The sequence below is a fragment of the Mastacembelus armatus genome, chromosome 11 (assembly GCF_900324485.2).
Source record: "Mastacembelus armatus chromosome 11, fMasArm1.2, whole genome shotgun sequence".
Lineage (NCBI taxonomy): Eukaryota > Metazoa > Chordata > Actinopteri > Synbranchiformes > Mastacembelidae > Mastacembelus > Mastacembelus armatus.
The window spans coordinates 9,475,963-9,494,485 of record NC_046643.1 but is presented as its reverse complement, the minus strand read 5'-3'; the positions used below and the strand labels follow the sequence as shown (position 1 = coordinate 9,494,485).

At 41.1% G+C, this 18,523-nt stretch overlaps 1 protein-coding gene across 3 annotated transcripts; it reads left to right on the top strand.

Annotated features, from left to right (window-relative positions):
• Positions 1-18,394, top strand: tbc1d5 (TBC1 domain family, member 5). 3 transcript variants are annotated; one of them, XM_026300357.1, is made up of 23 exons: positions 1-108; positions 4,592-4,644; positions 5,006-5,124; positions 5,929-5,986; positions 6,209-6,317; positions 6,533-6,622; positions 7,016-7,090; positions 7,920-7,987; positions 8,102-8,204; positions 8,643-8,731; positions 8,901-8,951; positions 9,101-9,170; positions 9,917-10,089; positions 10,184-10,326; positions 11,122-11,228; positions 12,941-13,026; positions 13,691-14,004; positions 14,211-14,273; positions 15,578-15,786; positions 15,952-16,051; positions 16,192-16,271; positions 16,373-16,630; positions 17,125-18,394. In XM_026300357.1, exons 3-23 carry the CDS (start codon positions 5,025-5,027, stop codon positions 17,413-17,415), a joined length of 2,637 nt encoding a protein of 878 aa, XP_026156142.1. In that variant the 5' UTR covers positions 1-108; positions 4,592-4,644; positions 5,006-5,024; the 3' UTR covers positions 17,416-18,394. The 3 variants fall into 3 exon arrangements, with proteins under 3 accessions (XP_026156142.1, XP_026156144.1, XP_026156143.1); XM_026300358.1 differs by having other exon boundaries at positions 4-115; XM_026300359.1 differs by lacking the exon at positions 14,211-14,273.
• Positions 18,395-18,523: the final 129 nt, after the last annotated feature.

The following is an 18,523-nucleotide window of genomic DNA, read 5'->3' as shown; positions in this document are numbered from 1 at the left end:
CTTCAGCACATCCGCCTGACCCGCTACTGTTTACAAATCAGGAGACAGCACGAAGCAGCAGAATGAGGAGTCCCGCATGATCGGAACCGCACTGAGAGCCCATAACTGGTAACAGGTTATTCTGACCCACTGCTCACACTCGTCCCAACCTGTGTATGTGTGTGTTTCATTGCTTAGTCTCGTGACTGAGCTGCAGCTGTGTGTGTGTGTGTCGGAAGTGGCGACAGGCCCGAGCATCGGCTCAGTGATAACCAGCTAACAGGCTAACGTCGCATTGGCGCACCTGCTCCCTGACATGTCAGGTTATATCCAGGCAGAAACACAGCGTGTCTCCACCGTGTCATTCAACCGGGTCAGTCCTCACTCAGCGCTGCTAGAAGAGGAAGGACACACGCTAGCTTAGCTTAGCTGTTCGGCGCATTGATAATCCCTCTGGTTGTCACCGTCCGTGTGCATCAGAGACAGACCTGGGAGCATTACACACACACACACACACACACACACACACACACACACTGTCACTGTCACTGTCACTGTGTGTGTGCTTTGTATGATAATGTGGAGTGTGTGGTTTTGTCTGGCAGCTTCAGTGAAGGGTCCAGGGCAGTGCAGAGGTTCGGTTACAGCTAACAGTGTGCTTTAAAGCAGTGGGACTAGTTTTCAAGCCCCTTTCGTGCCCACTTCCGCCGCAGCTGCTTTATTTATGATCCTCTATTCCTTCACAGTCCAACCTGTAGTCTTTTAGTTTTAATCCAACTCTAAAATCTCTTTCTTTCCTTTTATGTGAACCAGGACACAGAAATCCATGCATTTGTTAAACTCAAATTGATTTGAACTCTCCCATGGATTACTGCCCCTGACTGCTACTAACACCAAATGATAGGAAGCACCACCAACTCTGCACTGTACAGTTAATTATTTGCTTTAGTCGTACTTCCACCAGCAGCTGCTAAATTACTTTCATGCAGTTTCTTACGCCATGAATCAAAGTGTGTGTCTCTGCAGCCTAGTTCAGACCAGATAAAATCCAGAAGAAGAGCAAGGGTTAATGTGTTTGTGGCCTGTTACATGCGTGGTTTAGATTTACTGCACTGTTTCCAGAGAGAGGAAATAAGTTGTGATACTTGCTGAACTTCACTGCCTGTGTGCGTCTGGTTTGGTCTCCTTATAGTACAGTGGTTTCCAGCCCTTTGAGCTTGTGACCTGTTAAAACAAAGCCACTTCCAGCCCCACTGGACCAGTTGCGTAAATCAGTGATTTGTGAGAAATTTGACAGGACTAACAAACAGGGAACCAATCACTCTAGTTCTTGCACACACATAGATTTCTGCCTGATTTGATCTCTTTTCATGGTTTTGGTAATTGAATTGATCAAGACCCAGCATGTTCATGGCATTTCGCCTGGTTTAAGGTCCTAAGCATGTTCTCAGCCTCTTGCGGAGCATGTGACTGTAAAGGCTCCTGGGGTCTTGCTGTGTGCTGAAGCAGAGGCATGTGAGTTTGTTTAGCTGCGGCGTTTCACTTTGACTAAACTGCAATCTGCCCCTCCGACCGTAGCTGCCTGTGACGGCTCCTCTTGTCGCCGTTTCCTGAATCCTGTTTAATATTCATCCTCTAAAGAACCCATGTACTGATTTATTTTCCAAATCTGTTTTACATTAGACTGCGCTGATAATAGTGAGCTGAAATGAGACTGTGGTGGACTGTTAGCCATTAGTACAACTGATACCTAATGTTATTAGTACTCTCTTAAAGTCAGGACATTGTATGAGAAATGATAGAGAACTTTCCCCCCCAGTTTATTTCACAGGTGCCACAGCTGTAAATCAATCCTATGTATCAAATACTATGATTTTAAGCAATGTGGCTGTCCAGTCAGTGCACGACTGTAACCTGCAGCTGTATCTTGAAGAGCTGAAATGAATTTGAGCTGTTGTGTGGAGGTAAACCCCTCGCTCCCGCTGCCTTTCAGCTCTGAAATATCCTCATGACACTAAGAATGTGATGATGCCTTAGGCAAAGAAATGGAGGGAGGTTATAGGTTCATATCAAAAACATATTTGTGGCTCAGAATAAAAATATCCAGATATTTTTTCCAGCATTAGTTGAAACTAAAATGTAATTGATGTCCACGGTTCTGTTTTATATTTAACTGAACAAACTTGTTGCTTGTGATCTTTGTTGTACCATTTTAAAACTGGTGAAAACTGCTATCAAGCACTTTTTGTATTTTTTAGTGAGACTTCTACACTTGGCCCAGTCCTCTTCAACACACTGCAGTTCTCCTAAGTTTAATGTGTTTCCAGCTCCTTCCATAGATGTTAATTTTAGAAGATCTTTGTAGAATAAATACAGTTTCTTTATTATCTACAGGTATAAATGACAAAATAGCTTTTGATTTCAACACTTTTCAGGAAGGACAGAGTGTTTGTCAGGGGATGGGAAAGTGAAAGGTGAAGTAATACACATTAGTGGGGTTTTTTGACGGAAGAGGCTTCGAGCAGTTCAGCCTGAATGACTTCATTATTGCTCCTTTTGAAATCAGGCATGAGGCAATAACTTTGAAAAGAAAATGGCCAAGCACTGTTAATGTGCAACATATGCCTAGAATCTGCTGTGCCTGAAGTTTAGATTTAGCTTCATTGGCTAGTTATTGTAAGTCCCAGGAAAGGATATTCTCCCTCTGAACAGATGGATGCAGTCTTATTTGTCTATTGATTTATTTATGCATTCCATTATGTATTGATTTGATTATTTCATGAAAGATTCGTGTTTTGAATTATTGAGGTGTCTCCAGGTGCTGTGGAGTAAATTATGCAGAAGCTAATTTGCCTTGATTATTACGTAGTAAAGTTAGGATGTCATTACATGTTCGACTGTGGGAAGAAGTAATGAAGGCAGCAGAAGAGGAAGAGAAGGCTGGCTCCAGGCGGGATTGTGCTAACGCAGCAAGGCCTCCGGTCTTCCCTCCTGTATCATCTTTCACGCATTCACAAAGCGCACGTTCAGGGAGACTTTTTATTTTTTGGAAAGACGAGATAAATCACCAGATACATTTACAGGCCTGTAGGGAAGAGGGTCGTCAGAATATTTTCTAACACTGACAACCTTTAGTCAGATTGTGATAATATGATTTGATAATCTGTGTGAGGTGACAACTGTTAGATTAATGTTTGATCAGGTGGCTGTAACTCTTTCATGCCAGTCCTGAAAAGTCTCATTTAAAATCCAGGCTATTATTGGGGATACCTATTCAGAACTTTCCTGTGTTTTTCCCTACAGTTGTGGATTAGTTACGATAATTTAATGGGATAATGTCCTTTTGATGAGGGAGTGGAGAAAAAAAAAAGCCTCCACTGGCTTAAGGAGAGCATTAGTCTTCGAGGAGAACAGATGTTTCCTAGAGAAAATGGGAACATACATTATGCATATAAAATAATTTCTATTTTGATGGCATGTGTAGCTGATTTATCGAGCGGTGTTCCATTCATATGGTTAATTGGTTTAAGAGATGCCTTTGTTGTGTTATTTCCACAATTAATAAAGGGAAAGAAAACATACTGCTCCGTGGAAGCGTGCTGTGCTGTATGCATGTGTATGAGGCTAACCATATTCATAAACATGGAATAATCCCAAGCCGGATAAAGAAATGGAGGCAGCATTAGCTAACCTAGATTGTGACGTCTCTGTGGGAAAATTAAACTTTTTTTTTTTTTTCAGAACTGTATTTGTAGATTTTGGTTAAAACCCAGTTTCCCAATTTCTCAGACATCTTCCAATTGCTTTGTTCAAAAAAATCGATTTAAAGATGTTTGTAGCCTAGCAGTTTTGCTGGGTAAACGGTTTAAATGATTGATTATTAAAATGTCTCTTCATCAACTAACTGTTTCATCACTCGTAACTAGTACGAGTGCATCTTTTCCAAGCTGCCTTCTGAAATGTTTACTGTGGCCTGACGGGTTGATTAGATGTCAGCTTTTATCAGTGCTGTTAAAAGGGTTTAGAATGTATCAGAATCTTTATTGTTAAATTCATGTGACAGTCCAGCCCTTATTTGATCTGTTATACCTCCTTGCTGATTTATGCAGGAAATTGTTTGCATAGACACAATAAAGGCCAATATTTAACATGAACTTCAAACTCACATGTTCCTGCTGCAGACCAGATGATCTGGTTACAATTTAAACCACCATGTTATATATTATTATATGCTGCTATTACACGTATGTGAAGAAAGGTCTATTGACATCGGAGAATTTGATGAATGCATTAATTTGCCTACCTAATGACCTCATTACCATCGCTGCTTGTTTAATATATCGGTGAGTATTGTGGAACATCAGGCAGCTCAAGAGCTTCTTGTTAATTTAAGCCATTCTTCAATGACTGAACCATCCGTTTGATCGGAGTGTTTAAGGGCATCTCAGGTCATAACAGTGCACTAAATGTGAGTACATCACATTTGCTTTTGAATGCCTCTTAGGTTTTCGTTTTTTTTCTCCTTACTTGAACAAGCACCAAATCAGTTTTGCTTCTGTTTATGAGCCATAGTGATGCTTTGTTTCATTATTGATCCTTCTCTTTCTTGCAGTATCATCCTTTTCCTTCTGAGTCCTGGCTGAGGAGAATCACCAGACTGTGAGAGTAAGTACTGACATGAAACGGTTTGTTAGTAGCAGGGTGATTTAATTGATTGGAACAGCTAGTTTTTAACTGTCAGAGGTCGGGGTCGAGCAAGACTTGAAAAGGAAAGATATCCGTCAACAATGAGTCTGACCGAAGGTTGGTCTGCTCATCAGCAGATATGTCAGTGTAGATGAAATCAGCTGAGTTTCACTCACTGGGACATTGGGACTGTATTTTTAAGTTCGGACGTCATGCATAACATAAGATGAGATAACCAAAGTTCGGATTGTGTCTCTGTTAGTTTTTGTTTTATTACACTGTACCTGTGATTTAATTTTGGGTTATTTCTGCATTTTGATCAACTTGTCTCATTCTTCAGGTTCAGCTGGGCCGTGGTCATGCAGCACCCCAATTTTGAAACTTGCCACCCTCTCCAGACAGATGATCAGCAGGAGACGGGCTTCGATCCACTACATAATTTCAACAAGAACACCAACAGTACGTCAGCTCTCATTGCCAGTTCTCAGGATTAAATCATCTGTTTTGTTTTGTTTTTTTCAACCTGTGATTAAGAATAAGGCTTTTATTTGGATTTTGTCGAATCTTAACTGATACCATAATATACTAGTGTTTTACACAGGCTTTTCATGGTTGTGTCCTTGTGGTTAAGAGCCATTTGCCCTACCACAGGCTCCTGCCAGAAGATGAGGCATGGAGTATAAGAGATAGCCATGATAGGTTAAAGCACTAGACGTGAAGAGATAACGGATCTCAATGAAGAGATTGGGGCTGACTATGAAGTGTGAGTCACAGACATGGCTGGCGACTCCCCCGGGCTGACGGTGTTTTTATGTTTTTATGTTTACGTGTGAGAGAGAGGAAATGTTGGGGGCTGGCAGGTTGTGGAACTGATGAATATTTATGCTGAGTGTCCCTGTGGAATGATCTACTCCTGTAACTAATGTTGATAGACAGCTTTCCAACTTGAATACATGTTCACCTGCAGGCCAAATTAGACTGATTACCACCAATAAAGACAAAGATGAGTACTTTCTCCTGTTACTGCGCCTGCTTCTGGCCCTCTCCTCTCTTCTGCATGACTTGAAAAAAGAAGCCCTAAAAATAACCACTGGGTGATTAAGAAGCAGTAAAAAGGCCAGTTCTTATTATGGTTGTTGTCAAAAGTTTTTTTTTTTTTGTTTATGGTTTTGTCTCCACAAGCTTTTAAGAAGTATTGGTTTGTTCTTTTGCACCTTACACTTTGGTTACACCTCCGTCTTGTGGATGTGTCTATTTTAACAGGAGGGTCTATTGACAGCAGCAGTTACCCACAGTCTCAGTCAACCTTTGTCTCATACAGGTGAGTGTTTCCAGCATTTTCTCTTGTGTGTGCGTGTGTGCGTGTGCGTGTGTGCGTGTGCGTGTGTGTGTGCGTGTGTGTGTGTGCGCGTGTGCGTCATCGACTCTTGGTCCAACTCCCTGCTCCAGCTTCTCAGATTACTGAAGGAAGACCTATTAGATGGTATGCTGTGCCCATTTTTGGTTGAGAAGCTCATAAATCTTGCTGTCCTCCCCTTTACAGGAAAGAATGGGACGATTTGTTCCTCAACAGTAATTACCTGGCCAGGATCCGGCAGGCAGGCATCAACGGTCGACTGAGGAGCAGCCGCTTTCGGAGCGTATGCTGGAAGGTAACTGCCAAATGGATAAAGCAGTCCCACTGAGTTTGATTAAAGAGGCTTTGGCAGTTTCCCTGCCTCAGAAAAGACAGCAGTTCTGGCAGCTTGCAGGGCTTTTTTTTTTTTTTTTTTTTTTGTGTAAGAGTTTGGGTTTGAAAATCTTTTTGTGGTAGTTTGTTCATTCTGGGAGAGGGAAGGTCTTGTTGAAGTAACCTGTGTGTTTGCAGTTGTACCTGGAGGTTCTTCCTGAAGACAAAAGAGAGTGGATCAACAAGACCAAGGAGCTCCGCGCTCAGTATGAGAAGATCAAAGAGAAGGTGAGAGCGCCTCTCTGTGGACTCTTCCCTCGGCATGATGAGAACACGGAGAAAAGTTGCAGTAGCATGTGTTTCTGGAGCAATTTCTCAAACATTATGGCTTCAATAAGATCCCAAGTTATTTCTCTGGATATGATGGTCAAAATTAGTTAATGTTAGTTTTGAATTATAAATTGTGTTAATTATTTCGAGGAACTAAGTTGCTACTTGCTGTTTTAACCTCAGGCATTTAGATGAAAATGAACTAATTAATGATTGGAAATTGAACCTGTAACCGCCTGTATGGAGAGGAGTCTCAGGTTACAGTAGGGTCCTTAATGGATGAGCTAAACACAGATTTCTCAGTGTCTGTAACTGGCATCTGTGCATTTTGGTTTCATTTTTTTGTCTCAGCACATCACTAATCCTCGCAAGGCTGCAGGGCAGCAGGACCTTGTGGTCAATAACCCGCTATCCCAGGATGAGGGGGTAAGTGTGTGTGTGTGTGTGTGTGTGTGTGTGTGTGTGTGTGTGTGTGTGTGTGCGTGTGTGTGTGTGTGTGTGTCCGTTTATCGTTTTATATCTGCATCTAAAATGTGACCCTAACACATTCCCTCCACACTGGGTCATTACAATAATTATAGACTATTTCAATGATTCATTAGCACAGTTTTTAAGTAATTATAAAGCCACTGAATTAATGTTTGACTTTGAAATTAATAGAATGTTTCAAATTGTTCAAAAACAAATTTGTTGTGTAATTTTCTTTTCTAATATTTATTTTTCATCTCCCAAATAATTTGCCTGCCACTTACAGTTTCTGATTAGGTAGTGACGTGCACTCAGTAAGGCTCAATAATAAGAACACAGAGGTAATGACAGATGTTATCGGCCTACAAAGGGAGTTGGTAACAATTTTGTAGGATATTTCCTGGTAGTTTATTATTAATAGTGAAATTAGAGAAGCTGTTCAATTAAAAACATGTGTGTGTTTTATGTATAATCTCCGTTTTATGTATAATTAGTACCAAATTTTAATAATTCTTTTGAGGAGACATCATAAGAAATTGTTAGGAAATTAAATCCCCATAAAACAAAGTGCCACTGGGATGTTTTAGACATAGTCTTAATTCAAAAAAATGCGACTGAGAAATATCAGGCTAGTCACTATAGTAATTATGATTGCAGGGAGGCTATGTTCACAGTGCAGGTCTAATTTTGTTGCTATTTTTAATTATGATGGTGTTACAGTCACTCCTTCAGCCTGCAAATGTCCTTCGTTTTGAAATCTGTCTCATTTTTTCCATCTCCTGTCCAGAGCCTGTGGAACAAGTTCTTCCAGGATAAAGAGCTGAAGGGGATGATCAAACAAGACGTGTTGAGAACGTCAGTATCACCGTCACACGGTTTATTCATTTGTTCTGTAATATTATTGGGATTTGAACATTACTGTAGTAAACCTCTACTTTCTTTTTATTTTTTTCCCTCCTTCTGCATAAGGTTCCCTGAAATCCGTTACTTCCAGGACGAGGAAGTGAGGACCAAGTTGACGGACATTCTCTTCTGTTATGCCAGAGAAAATGAACAGTTACTCTATAAACAGGTAAACAACTCATTCACAGAACATCTTTGTTTTAGCTGCCTCTGATTTGTTTTTGTGTGTGTATTTTCCACAGTTTCAATAATCTACACAGTTGTATGTGTGTGTGTGTGTGTGTGTGTGTGTGTTTCTAAGTGCTCAGGGAGCTCAGACAAAAGAACAAAATGCCTTTGTAACCTAATCATTATCAGTGTCTGTAACAGGTGCCAGCAGACGAATAGACGGCTGGTACAGCTTCTATATTTTTTTGCAAACTGGAAGTGACACATGGCCGGGCAGTGGCTAACAATGTCTAAATTAAACCTGTCATCTTGGATTAGAAACCTTGTGCATCATCATTAAGGAAAAATTGACCACAAATGAACCATATTTTCTCTCTCCCCCTGCCTTCTTACGTCTTACGCTCCCTCTCCTTCGGTATCCGTCTGTCTCTGTCTGCAGGGGATGCATGAGTTGCTGGCTCCCATAGTGTTTGTGCTGCATTGTGACCATCAAACCTTCCAGCATGCCAGCGAGACAGCCAGCCCCTGGTCAGTTCCTCATACTGTAGCTCTGAAACCGATTTGTTCAGACTTTACTTGCCTCAAATACCTTCAGACTAAGCACTGTGGCAGTAGCTTGTACTATGGTGTGAATCCAAAATAGCTCTGCATTTGATCAACTCAGAGTGTCTTTGCTTTTAATACATTTTTTTTACAGTGAGGAGATGAAGTGTCTGTTGAACCCAGTCCACCTTGAGCATGATGCCTAGTGAGTACACTTATGAATTACAGAAATAATGTGCCCAGTGTGCTGATTGAAAAATTTGTTTTTTACATTATTGGAATTTGTTTCCATCTTGTTTTCTCATTATATACACACACACACACACACACACACTCATCCGCCTTTGTCTGTAGTGCCATGTTCTCGCAGCTGATGGAGACGGCTGAGCCGTGGTTCTCCAGCTTTGAGAGGGAAGTGAGGAAGGTCAGTTTGATGTGGAGAACATCTATTGTCAATGTAATTGCAATAATAGATCGTGCCTGTCAACACATTCGGCTTATTGCACCATCATGAAGATGTAACATAATATGACATGATTTGATGATGTAACACTAAAAGTACTTTAAGTTGTAATACTTAAGATTTGATTTGACAGCCCATGTTGTTACCGTGGAAACGGCAATCATTGCAGCAAACCCCAACAGTTTCTTCATCTGTTGCTACCTGGTGTAATTTAAACCAGTTCACAGTCAAATGCTATAAATGACGTTTTCTTCTTTTGTAGAACAGTCAGATGTAGCTTTGGTGATTACTTCACAATAAAAGCCACCTTGTGTTTCATCATTGGAAATGCTGGGTTTGCAAAAGCAGCAATAGCAAAGAGCAAAGTCCTAGATGGCATTATTTCCTGAGTGCTTTATGCCACTGAAAATGGATACTATTATTAAAAGAGATTATTATTGAATGTAAATGCACTAAATGGCTGAAAGTGGGAAAGAAAAAGCAGGATTTGATTTGATGAAAATCATAAGGATCATAACATAATGATGTGTTCAAATATCTAAACATAAAATAAAAAATCGAGGTTTGGACCTTTGTTCAAACTGAGATGGTTGTAGTTACTGTTGCTCCTTTTAACATATGTGTTAACAGTTTTATTAAATGACTACAGATGCTGCTAACTTATGTTTATGCTTATAATGTGCTCATTTCATTGTGATTATCTCCAGGGTAAGGAAGAGATGCTGACCAGCATCCCGTTCGCTCGGCCCCAGGACGCAGGGCCCTCTGTTGCCATTGTGACCAAAGTCAACCGTATCCAGGACCAGCTGGTGAAGAAACATGATGTGGAGCTGCACATGCACCTCAACCGGCTGGAGATCGCCCCACAAATATACGGCATGTCAGTATTTACCCTACTGTGTGTCTGATCTTCTTCTTGACCCCCCACAAAAAGACAAAAATACAGTTACCTTGTCTGTCTTTGCGTCCTTCAGCCGGTGGGTACGTTTGCTGTTTGGCCGGGAGTTTCCACTCCAGGACTTGCTGGTGGTGTGGGACGCCCTGTTTGCTGACAGCGTCACTCTGGACTTGGTGGACTACATCTTTGTGGCCATGCTGCTCTACATCCGAGATGCTCGTACGCTCCATTTATTACTAAAATAATCCAATAACGCCATGTGTTGCCTTTCCAGCATGTAATTTCATAAGAAACACTTAACTGGAAGAATGTGATTTACTCCACCTCATTTAATCAGATGGAGTCATATTGCTTTAAATAGAATACAGTAGATCTTTGCTGCCATGCATACAGGCAGCACATGCTGAAGCCGTTCAGTTCTCATGCCCAAGACAGTGAATCCATGCTGCTGTAGAATAGATGCATAGTATCCAAACACACATGAATACAGCTACAATCTGCATGTTCATCTTTATGTCCAGGTAGAACAAGATGCGAGGACTGATTTATTTTTGACACCTCTCATTGTGTGCTGTATGAATGGTGTTACGTTATTTATTGTCATTTATTTTTATTTGTTTGCAACTAGTAAGTAAACACAAGCATGTTGTAGGAAGTTGGAGTGCACTCTCGTACATGACCTCAATATGGGAAGTGAATGTTTCAGCAGGGAGGATGGTCCTTACTGGAAAGGTTATAAACAACATGTTCCATGTAGTGTTTAACCAAGATACACACACACACACACACACACACACAAAACTCCTAACCAACTATCCAAGAGATGCTAGTTAATGTAGAAATTTGTCAGTATCTCATATATATATATATATATATATATATATGACCAAATGAAAATATATACAGTAATAATAGAATATTTACTATGTTTGAAGAGATTCTAATTTCCGATTGTTAATCATTGCTCACTCAGCATCACTAATACTTTTTTTTTTTTTCTTGTGTCTGTTTCAGTCATTGCTAGTAACTTCCAGACCTGCCTGGGCCTGCTAATGCACTACCCTCCAATAGGAGACATCAACTCTCTGCTGCAAAAAGCTCTATTCCTAAGAGATCCCAAAGTAAGCAACGACACAAGGGTTTTAGTTTCACTTTAAAGTGCTGGTGTGGAATCATAAGCACTTTCCTTACGCCTGACTGGTCACAGCTTGAATCTCGACTCACTGTGCCTCTCATGCTTCTTTTATTCAGTAATTACAGCAGAGGAGACACTGTGCTAGCAGAATAATTTCCTTTTTCTTTTTGCACATAGGAAAAGATTTGCAGAAGTGAAACACTTACCAATACACAAAGCAGCGATCTTGAATTCTCAGAACAAAACTGGGCTGGTGTGGAGTGAAGAATTTTACAGCTTTGTTGCACTGTGTTAGTTCTAGGTAGTTAAAAAGAACCAAAGCTGGTTTGCAGCAAATGTTTCAGTTCCTCACTGTAAGTGCTGACATTTTAGTGATTTGAAAACACTTTTAGTAAAAGCATGAAGTGCAGATGCAGTCAATGAACCAATCACTGTAGTGAGAAACAGGAGGTTTCACATGTTTAACATTTACATTTAAAGACCCTGAATAAGGTCTAGTCAATTTGAAAGGCAGCTGGAGCAAAGTGTACTTAGACTGCATGTACAGTCTTGTAGCTTCACTTTGAAAATCTTCATTGTATTTGTCCAGGGAAGGTCCTTACCCCTGAATCTGAACCTTTAAACATTTTACTTTCCAAAAATGTTCATGCAAAACAGTGAGCGTGAAAACAAAACCAGTTGTTTCTACATTTAGAAATTCACTTGGTCATGGGGAAACTATACTAAAAAGTGTTTTGTGTCTAAAGGTTTTCAGAATCACGCAGCTGAAATGAGAATTGTATTTTTTTTTAACTTTTAACTTGAAGCCCTAAACCTTTTTTTTTTTTTCATCACTCTGTTGTGCAATCTCTCTCTCTCTCTCTCACACACACACACACACACACACACACACACACACACACACACACACAGAGGACTGAATTACATGTGAGGAATGTGAATCTTGTGTAAATGAGACGTAACAGACAGAGAACAAGGCCCTCGAGTGTGTGTGTGTGTGTGTGTGTGTGTGTGTGTGTGTGTGTGTGTGTGTGTGTGTGTGTGTGTGTGTGTGTGTGTGTGTGTGTGTGTGTGTGTGTATGTGTACAAGTCTTTCTGCCGTTGTGTGGACATGTTTTACTCTACCATTCTTGTGAGGAAATTTTGGCCAGTCCTCACAACTTCAATTTTGAGGAGTGACACTTGTGTGTCCTCGCAACTATAGTGAGACATGACGTGTGTGTGTGTGTGTGTGTGTGTGTGTGTGTGTGTGTGTGTGTGTGTGTGTGTGTGTGTGTGTGTGTGTGTGTGTGTGTGTGTGTGTATAAGGTGAATATGACTGCACCAGTTGTTTGACCTGTCTCAATACAAACCATCTTCTGTTCCTTGTCTTAATCCATTGACTCATACACCCAAACTCACCACTCTTTTCCCACTCCTCTCCTCCTGGGATGAAACTCCAGGAAGGTGCTGATCCAACATGACAGCGTTTCCCTCAGGTGAACGACCATGTCACACCACGTCCTCATCATAGACGCTCACCTTTGGGGGGCTTTACTGACTCAGAGACATGAAGGCAAACGTGCTTGCTCAGTTTCTTACTCATGCACAAACACAGATTTTAGGTTGACTTGGTCATTCTCTTATGTCACCTGTTTATCACCTGTTTTTTTTCTGATGTGACACAAAATACTGTTTGTTCTGTTTCTCCTATTTTAGAATAACCCACGACCTGTCAACTACCAATTCCAGCAGAATCTGGATTACTACAAAACAAGGGGAGCTGACCTGATGAACAAGACACGGTAAATCACACAAATACTGTATGAATCAAAAGTCACTGCTGCCCGTTGGGTTTGGGTCAAGTTTGAATTATAATAAAAGATTTGGTGAATGAAATCTCCTTCTACAGTTTTAAAGTAATTGTAAAAAGAAGTTGGAGTTTTCTTAGAGCACATTTATCTGTTTTCACTTCTGGAGAAAAAGTACCAAAAAGATCATCGAAAATTATAAACCTCTCGTGCAGCATAGTCAGCTTCTCCACTGTCCATCCAAATGTCCTAAACTGGCATATTTTATGAAAATACAGCTAAAGTCAGAGTTACGTTATTGTTGCAGGCTAGAAAAGGGTACTCTGGTTCTTCTTAGAGGATTCAAGAACACAACTCTGACTGTTGAGCAGTCTGTTAATGGCCCGTGCTTGTAATTTTGTTCACTGTGATGGAAAGTGTTTCACAGAGGTTTCTAGTATCTGAAAACGCTGAGTCTCTTTTTGTGCAGAAAATAAATTGGCTGACTGCCTAGAAGGTAGGAAATAAATCTACACACTTAAAATGTGGTTTGGAAACAGGTCAGCAGCAACTAAGTATCCATTAGTTGAAGGCAAAGGTCTAAAACATGCCAAAACACTGCTATTGCTCTGTCTGTAGACCTTCATTTTACTTATGCATCTCAAATTTGTTTTTGCAGTTCTAGTTCCAGTACAAAAGCAGCCCCCCTCAACATCAACAAGGTTTCCAGCAGCCTGCTGAATTTTGGCAGGAAGCTCATCTCTCCAGCCATGTCTGGCAGCTCCACCGGCATCTCACCAATCAACAGCGAGGTGCACTCCTCCTCTTCCTCTTCCTCATCCACTTCCCCTGCCTCAGCCTCGGCACCCACCCTGCCTCACCCACTGGCTGAGCCCCCGTCAGGACACGCTCCAGTGCAGACCCAGAGCCACGCCCAGAATCAGCAACACCGCTTGCTCAAGTCCGAGAGCATGCCCGTCCATCTCAGCAAAGGTGAGCAGCAGAGGAAAAATTGTTTGTAGGACAACTTTGTATTTAGCAGCCACTAATCTGCTCATGTTTGTTGGCAGTACGGGCAGATTGATGAATTAGCAGCATGTACACATTAACACCAGCACAGATTATCAGAATGTCTCAAACAAAGCGTTGGTTTGTGTGGTGGTGATGGTAGTGTCAGCTTTGACTCTCCTATCTGTTAGATGTAGTTTCAGGTGGAGTGTCTCAGGTCTCTCTCCCAGCCCAGATTCACACTGACACACAAGGTAACTGCTGCCATGGCAACCGCTTATGTGACGCCCCCCCCCCCCCCCACTCCTCTAAATTTGTTCTTGTTTGTGTCTCTGTTTGGTCATCTGTTCCTGCTGCTTAATTAGCTGTTAGGAAGGTACATATTACAGTAAATCCACATCGAGAGTCTACAGCATGTAATGGTGAACTTTGACCAGCAGAGGGAGGTCACAGCTTGCCACTTTGTTTTAAATTGAACTGATAGCATGAACATCCTGGATATGATGTGATATGTTTGCTGTGCTTTGTTTTGATGTCACTCTGGCTGTAAATGTGTTGCTGCCTATCATGTGTTTGCAATCCTGCCTGTTTCAAAGACAATTTGGTTTCCTTTTGTCCTTCTTCAGTGGAACCTTAATAATTACAGACCTACAGTTTTTAATTCTAATCAACTAATACACTAATAAATGAAAAACACAATTATAAATGATTATACTCACATTTGCATTTAAATGAAGCATAAATGAGCATTATTTAAGCAGCAGCAGGAGCTCTGATTGGTCTAACACTACACACAACTCCCGTTGACACATAACAGCTGGCCAATCAGAGCTCTTCCTGCTGTTCTGTGGGTTGGTCTTCATTTAATTATTAGGTGGCACACTGTGTACACATCTTTACATCAGTTAGATGGAAACATTAAAGGTTAATGCCGGAAGCAGAAGAATACTGGAATATGACAAGCAGACTTATTAGTATATGGGATAACGATAAGTTCAAATAATTTTTTATTTCATTTTAAATGTCTGTCAATCATCATTTAAAGACAGAATAAGGTCACAGTTATTAATTCGCAAAAATTTAATGATTTTATTTATTTTTTTTCTTTCAGTTGATTAGTCTAACATTTAATTGCAAATGTAATTAATTTATACTTGCTTTTTATTATTTAACAATTTCTTGATTATAATTAAAAACAAGTCTCCAATTATTCACATGGTAGAGTTTGCTTTCTTGCCCTGGCATTTAATTTAAGTATTAGATAATTAACAAACATAACCATTAAATATTAATTATATTAGGTACTTTAAAATATATGGCATTGTGCCTCTTATTGTAACTGGATTAAACAACAGTATTGTCGTGTGACAAAAAGGTCCACTTACTGATTTTCCACTGCATCATCCAAGGTAAAAGATCTTGAGTTGAGATCATGTAATTTGCTGTGCTGACAGCAAATGAAGATCACAATATTATTCTGTTTGTATATTTGGATTGTAAGTAGTACACTTTCATTTTGCACTGATACTCTGTCTTCTACCTCCTGCCCCTCTCTCAGGCCAAAGCTCTAGGACAGTCAGTTCCTCTCCTAGTATAGAAAGCCTCACTGGTGGTCGGGGACAGTCCACTGCATCACCCCCTCTCCCCCCTTCTAGAGGCAGTGATGTCAGCACTTCATCTCCGCCCCTCTCTGCCACCAAGAAGGAATCTTTCTTCAATATCACTCGCTCTCGCTCCCACAGTAGGACTATGGGCAAGAAAGAGACGGTGAGCCATGCAACCTGCTGTCTATACTTTTTTTCTCTCTGTGGGACTGTTTGCAGGTCTTTGCATATCTTATTCTTATTTTGTCAAACTTTCTTATCTTCTCTCCCAGTTATATAGGCAGTAAAGAAAGTCTAAGTCTTCGATGCATATGTGTATGTGTTACAGGAAGAGGATCTGGAAGCCCAGGTGTCTTTCTTGCAGGGTCAGATCAACGACCTGGAGGCCATGAGCAAGTACTGTGCCAAGATGATGAACACACATATTTGTGAGTTTCTTTTTTATGATTTAAACTATCGAAAATGCTTCTGTTTTTGAAAAGTACTTGTTAGTGTATCCAGTGTGTGTCTTAGTTTGAAATAAGTTGTGTGAATGTTGTATCAATGACTGTTTAATGTGTTTTTACAGGTAAAATCCAGGAAGTGATTCTCCACGAACACCTGGAAAAGGAGGATGAGGTCCTGGTGTCACTGGCTGGGCTCAAACAGGTGAATAGCATGTTTGATGAATGCACATTAATGCTGTCATGGGATATGCTTTTTCTAAGCGTGCTTTCCTTATATGGGTCTTTCCTGTAACTTCCTGTCAGATCAAAGACATCCTGAAGGGGGCGTTGCGCTTCAACCAAAGCCAGCTGGAGGCTGAGGAGAACGAGGAGATCACAATTGCTGATGATCACTACACCTCCACAGCAGCTGCTGAAACCGCTCTTAGCGCCGACGATCATCACAGCGACCACCAGCAACAGGGCAACTGCAGGCAGAGCAGGGACTCTGATCTGGATGGGAGCATGAGCACAGACGAGAAAGAAGAGGAGGAGCAGCCGATGACCCCACCTGAGCAACAGGTTAATAGTCTTTTAGTTCTTTTCTAGGCTAAGAAATTGAAATCCCTGCACTGTCAGCAGCTGTATTGGTATAAACTTTTTAACTGTACTGGTTGATTGATTGACCTTTTGATTCAGTATTCAAAATCTTCAATCTTAAGAAATTGTCCCCAGTGTGCAACCAATTGTGTTTCTTTGGAAGATTAAAATGGCCTAATTTATACTAGTTCCCATTCACACACCAATGTCAGCACTGCCATATAAGGTGCTGTCTGGGCCAGTTGCACACACAATCATAGAATAATGGAAGGGCAGGAGCAATTTAGGGTTCAGCTTTTTACTCAAGGACATGTGGACTAGAGGGACTAGGGATCAAACCACTGACCATTCATTTACTGAATGACCTGCTCTACCTCCTGAGCCACAACTGCCCAGTGTAACATTGTATTGAAGGGCTTTACAGGCAGCAGGCAGATGTTACACAGCTCTTACATATCTCAATCTAATGTGTGCAGGTGGCGTCTTCCCTCGGATCAGATGGTAAGAACTGGGATGACTATATCCTCGTGTCCCAGGATGGAGATCTGCAAGCTGCCGAGGGATGTGGAGGAGGAAGGGCTGCAGCAGAGAACACTCCTCCAATCAGGCGAGGGCGTGTCTTAGTGCGAATGGAACCTGAAGGCACGGCGGGAACTTTCAACGACCCCCTGACGGCTGGCACCACTTCGGGGTCCTCCAGCCCAGACGATGGCTCCACCCACAGCAAGGACTCTGATTTCACCATTGTCAACCCGAACGATCTGTGAACAAATGAATCACCCCTCTTCTCCTGCTCCCCTTATACCAGTGTCATGTCCAATCCAGAGGGTGTGATAAAAGTAAACTGATGTGGGATCAGGGGGGAATCTGCAGTTTTGGTGGAGCGACAGCTGATCTGCTGTCGGCTATAAAGTTGCACACGTGGACTGTGACCCTACCAGTCACAAAATACCTTATACCCTGTCTCTTTAACTGTAATTTGTGCCACTTCAGTCTGGTTTGAGCTGATGCTGTATGCTATCACATCTACCTAATGCCTGTCTCATTATGTTGAATGCTGTCATTCATCAATAGCAGTGCCCTCTTTTACCGAGAGAGGGCGCCATTGAACTACAAACCCTGTCACTACACCATTACACCCTTGAGTTGGACCTTAATCTCCAAATTACTTTCAGGGGAGTAAACTCCCCGTGAGCTTACTGTACTGATTGGGAGTGTGATGCTCTGTTACTTCTGAATGTGGAAATGTGGCCATACCTCTCTCTGTTCTGTCTGTCTATGTCCTTACAGAGGAAGCTCTCTTTACTGATTCTCAAAGCTAATAAGGATAATGTCCTCTTGGTCGTCAAGGGCAGCTTTCTCCCCCTTCTAAACCAGTGCCTCTGACCATTGATCATCTCTCAACCAAACAAAACCTGACTCTGTGATCTTGTTTTGTTTTTTTGTTTTTTTGTTGGCATATTTTATTTTAAAGATATTTTAACCTTTAAACCTTTAGTTTCCTGGATAAAAATGATTAAATATTGGAATAAGTCTGTTTTTTTTTTTTTTTCCTTTTTATTTTTAAGAATTGATTCTAACGTGAATATTTTAATGTGATAAATTGAGAGCTTTCATTTCGCAAAACTGCAACTGAGCTGTGTTCTGTGGAAATCATGTGAAACAGCGCACACAAAGAATGTCCCTCTAACTGCCCGTTCAGCGTTAATTAACCTCTAGACCAATAAAACTACATCGCTCTTGCTACTCACTAAAGTTACACTGTCTGTCTGGGGAATGCTGTGCTTGGCCTTTTAAAATGCTGATGTGAAGTCTTGCGTGTTTGTGTAAGTCCCACCCTACACCGTTTGTTTACAGCTCATACAAATTTGATTG

What these genes read in the sequence shown, in the direction of transcription:
- tbc1d5 (XM_026300357.1), top strand. Translation starts at nt 5,025, where the DNA reads ATGCAGCACCCCAATTTTGAAACTTGCCACCCTCTCCAGACAGATGAT. An exon ending in TATTCCTAAGAGATCCCAAA is followed by an intron (nt 11,229 to 12,940) that starts GTAAGCAACGAC and finishes CTCCTATTTTAG; the next exon opens with AATAACCCACGACCTGTCAA. An exon ending in GATTCACACTGACACACAAG is followed by an intron (nt 14,274 to 15,577) that starts GTAACTGCTGCC and finishes CCCCTCTCTCAG; the next exon opens with GCCAAAGCTCTAGGACAGTC.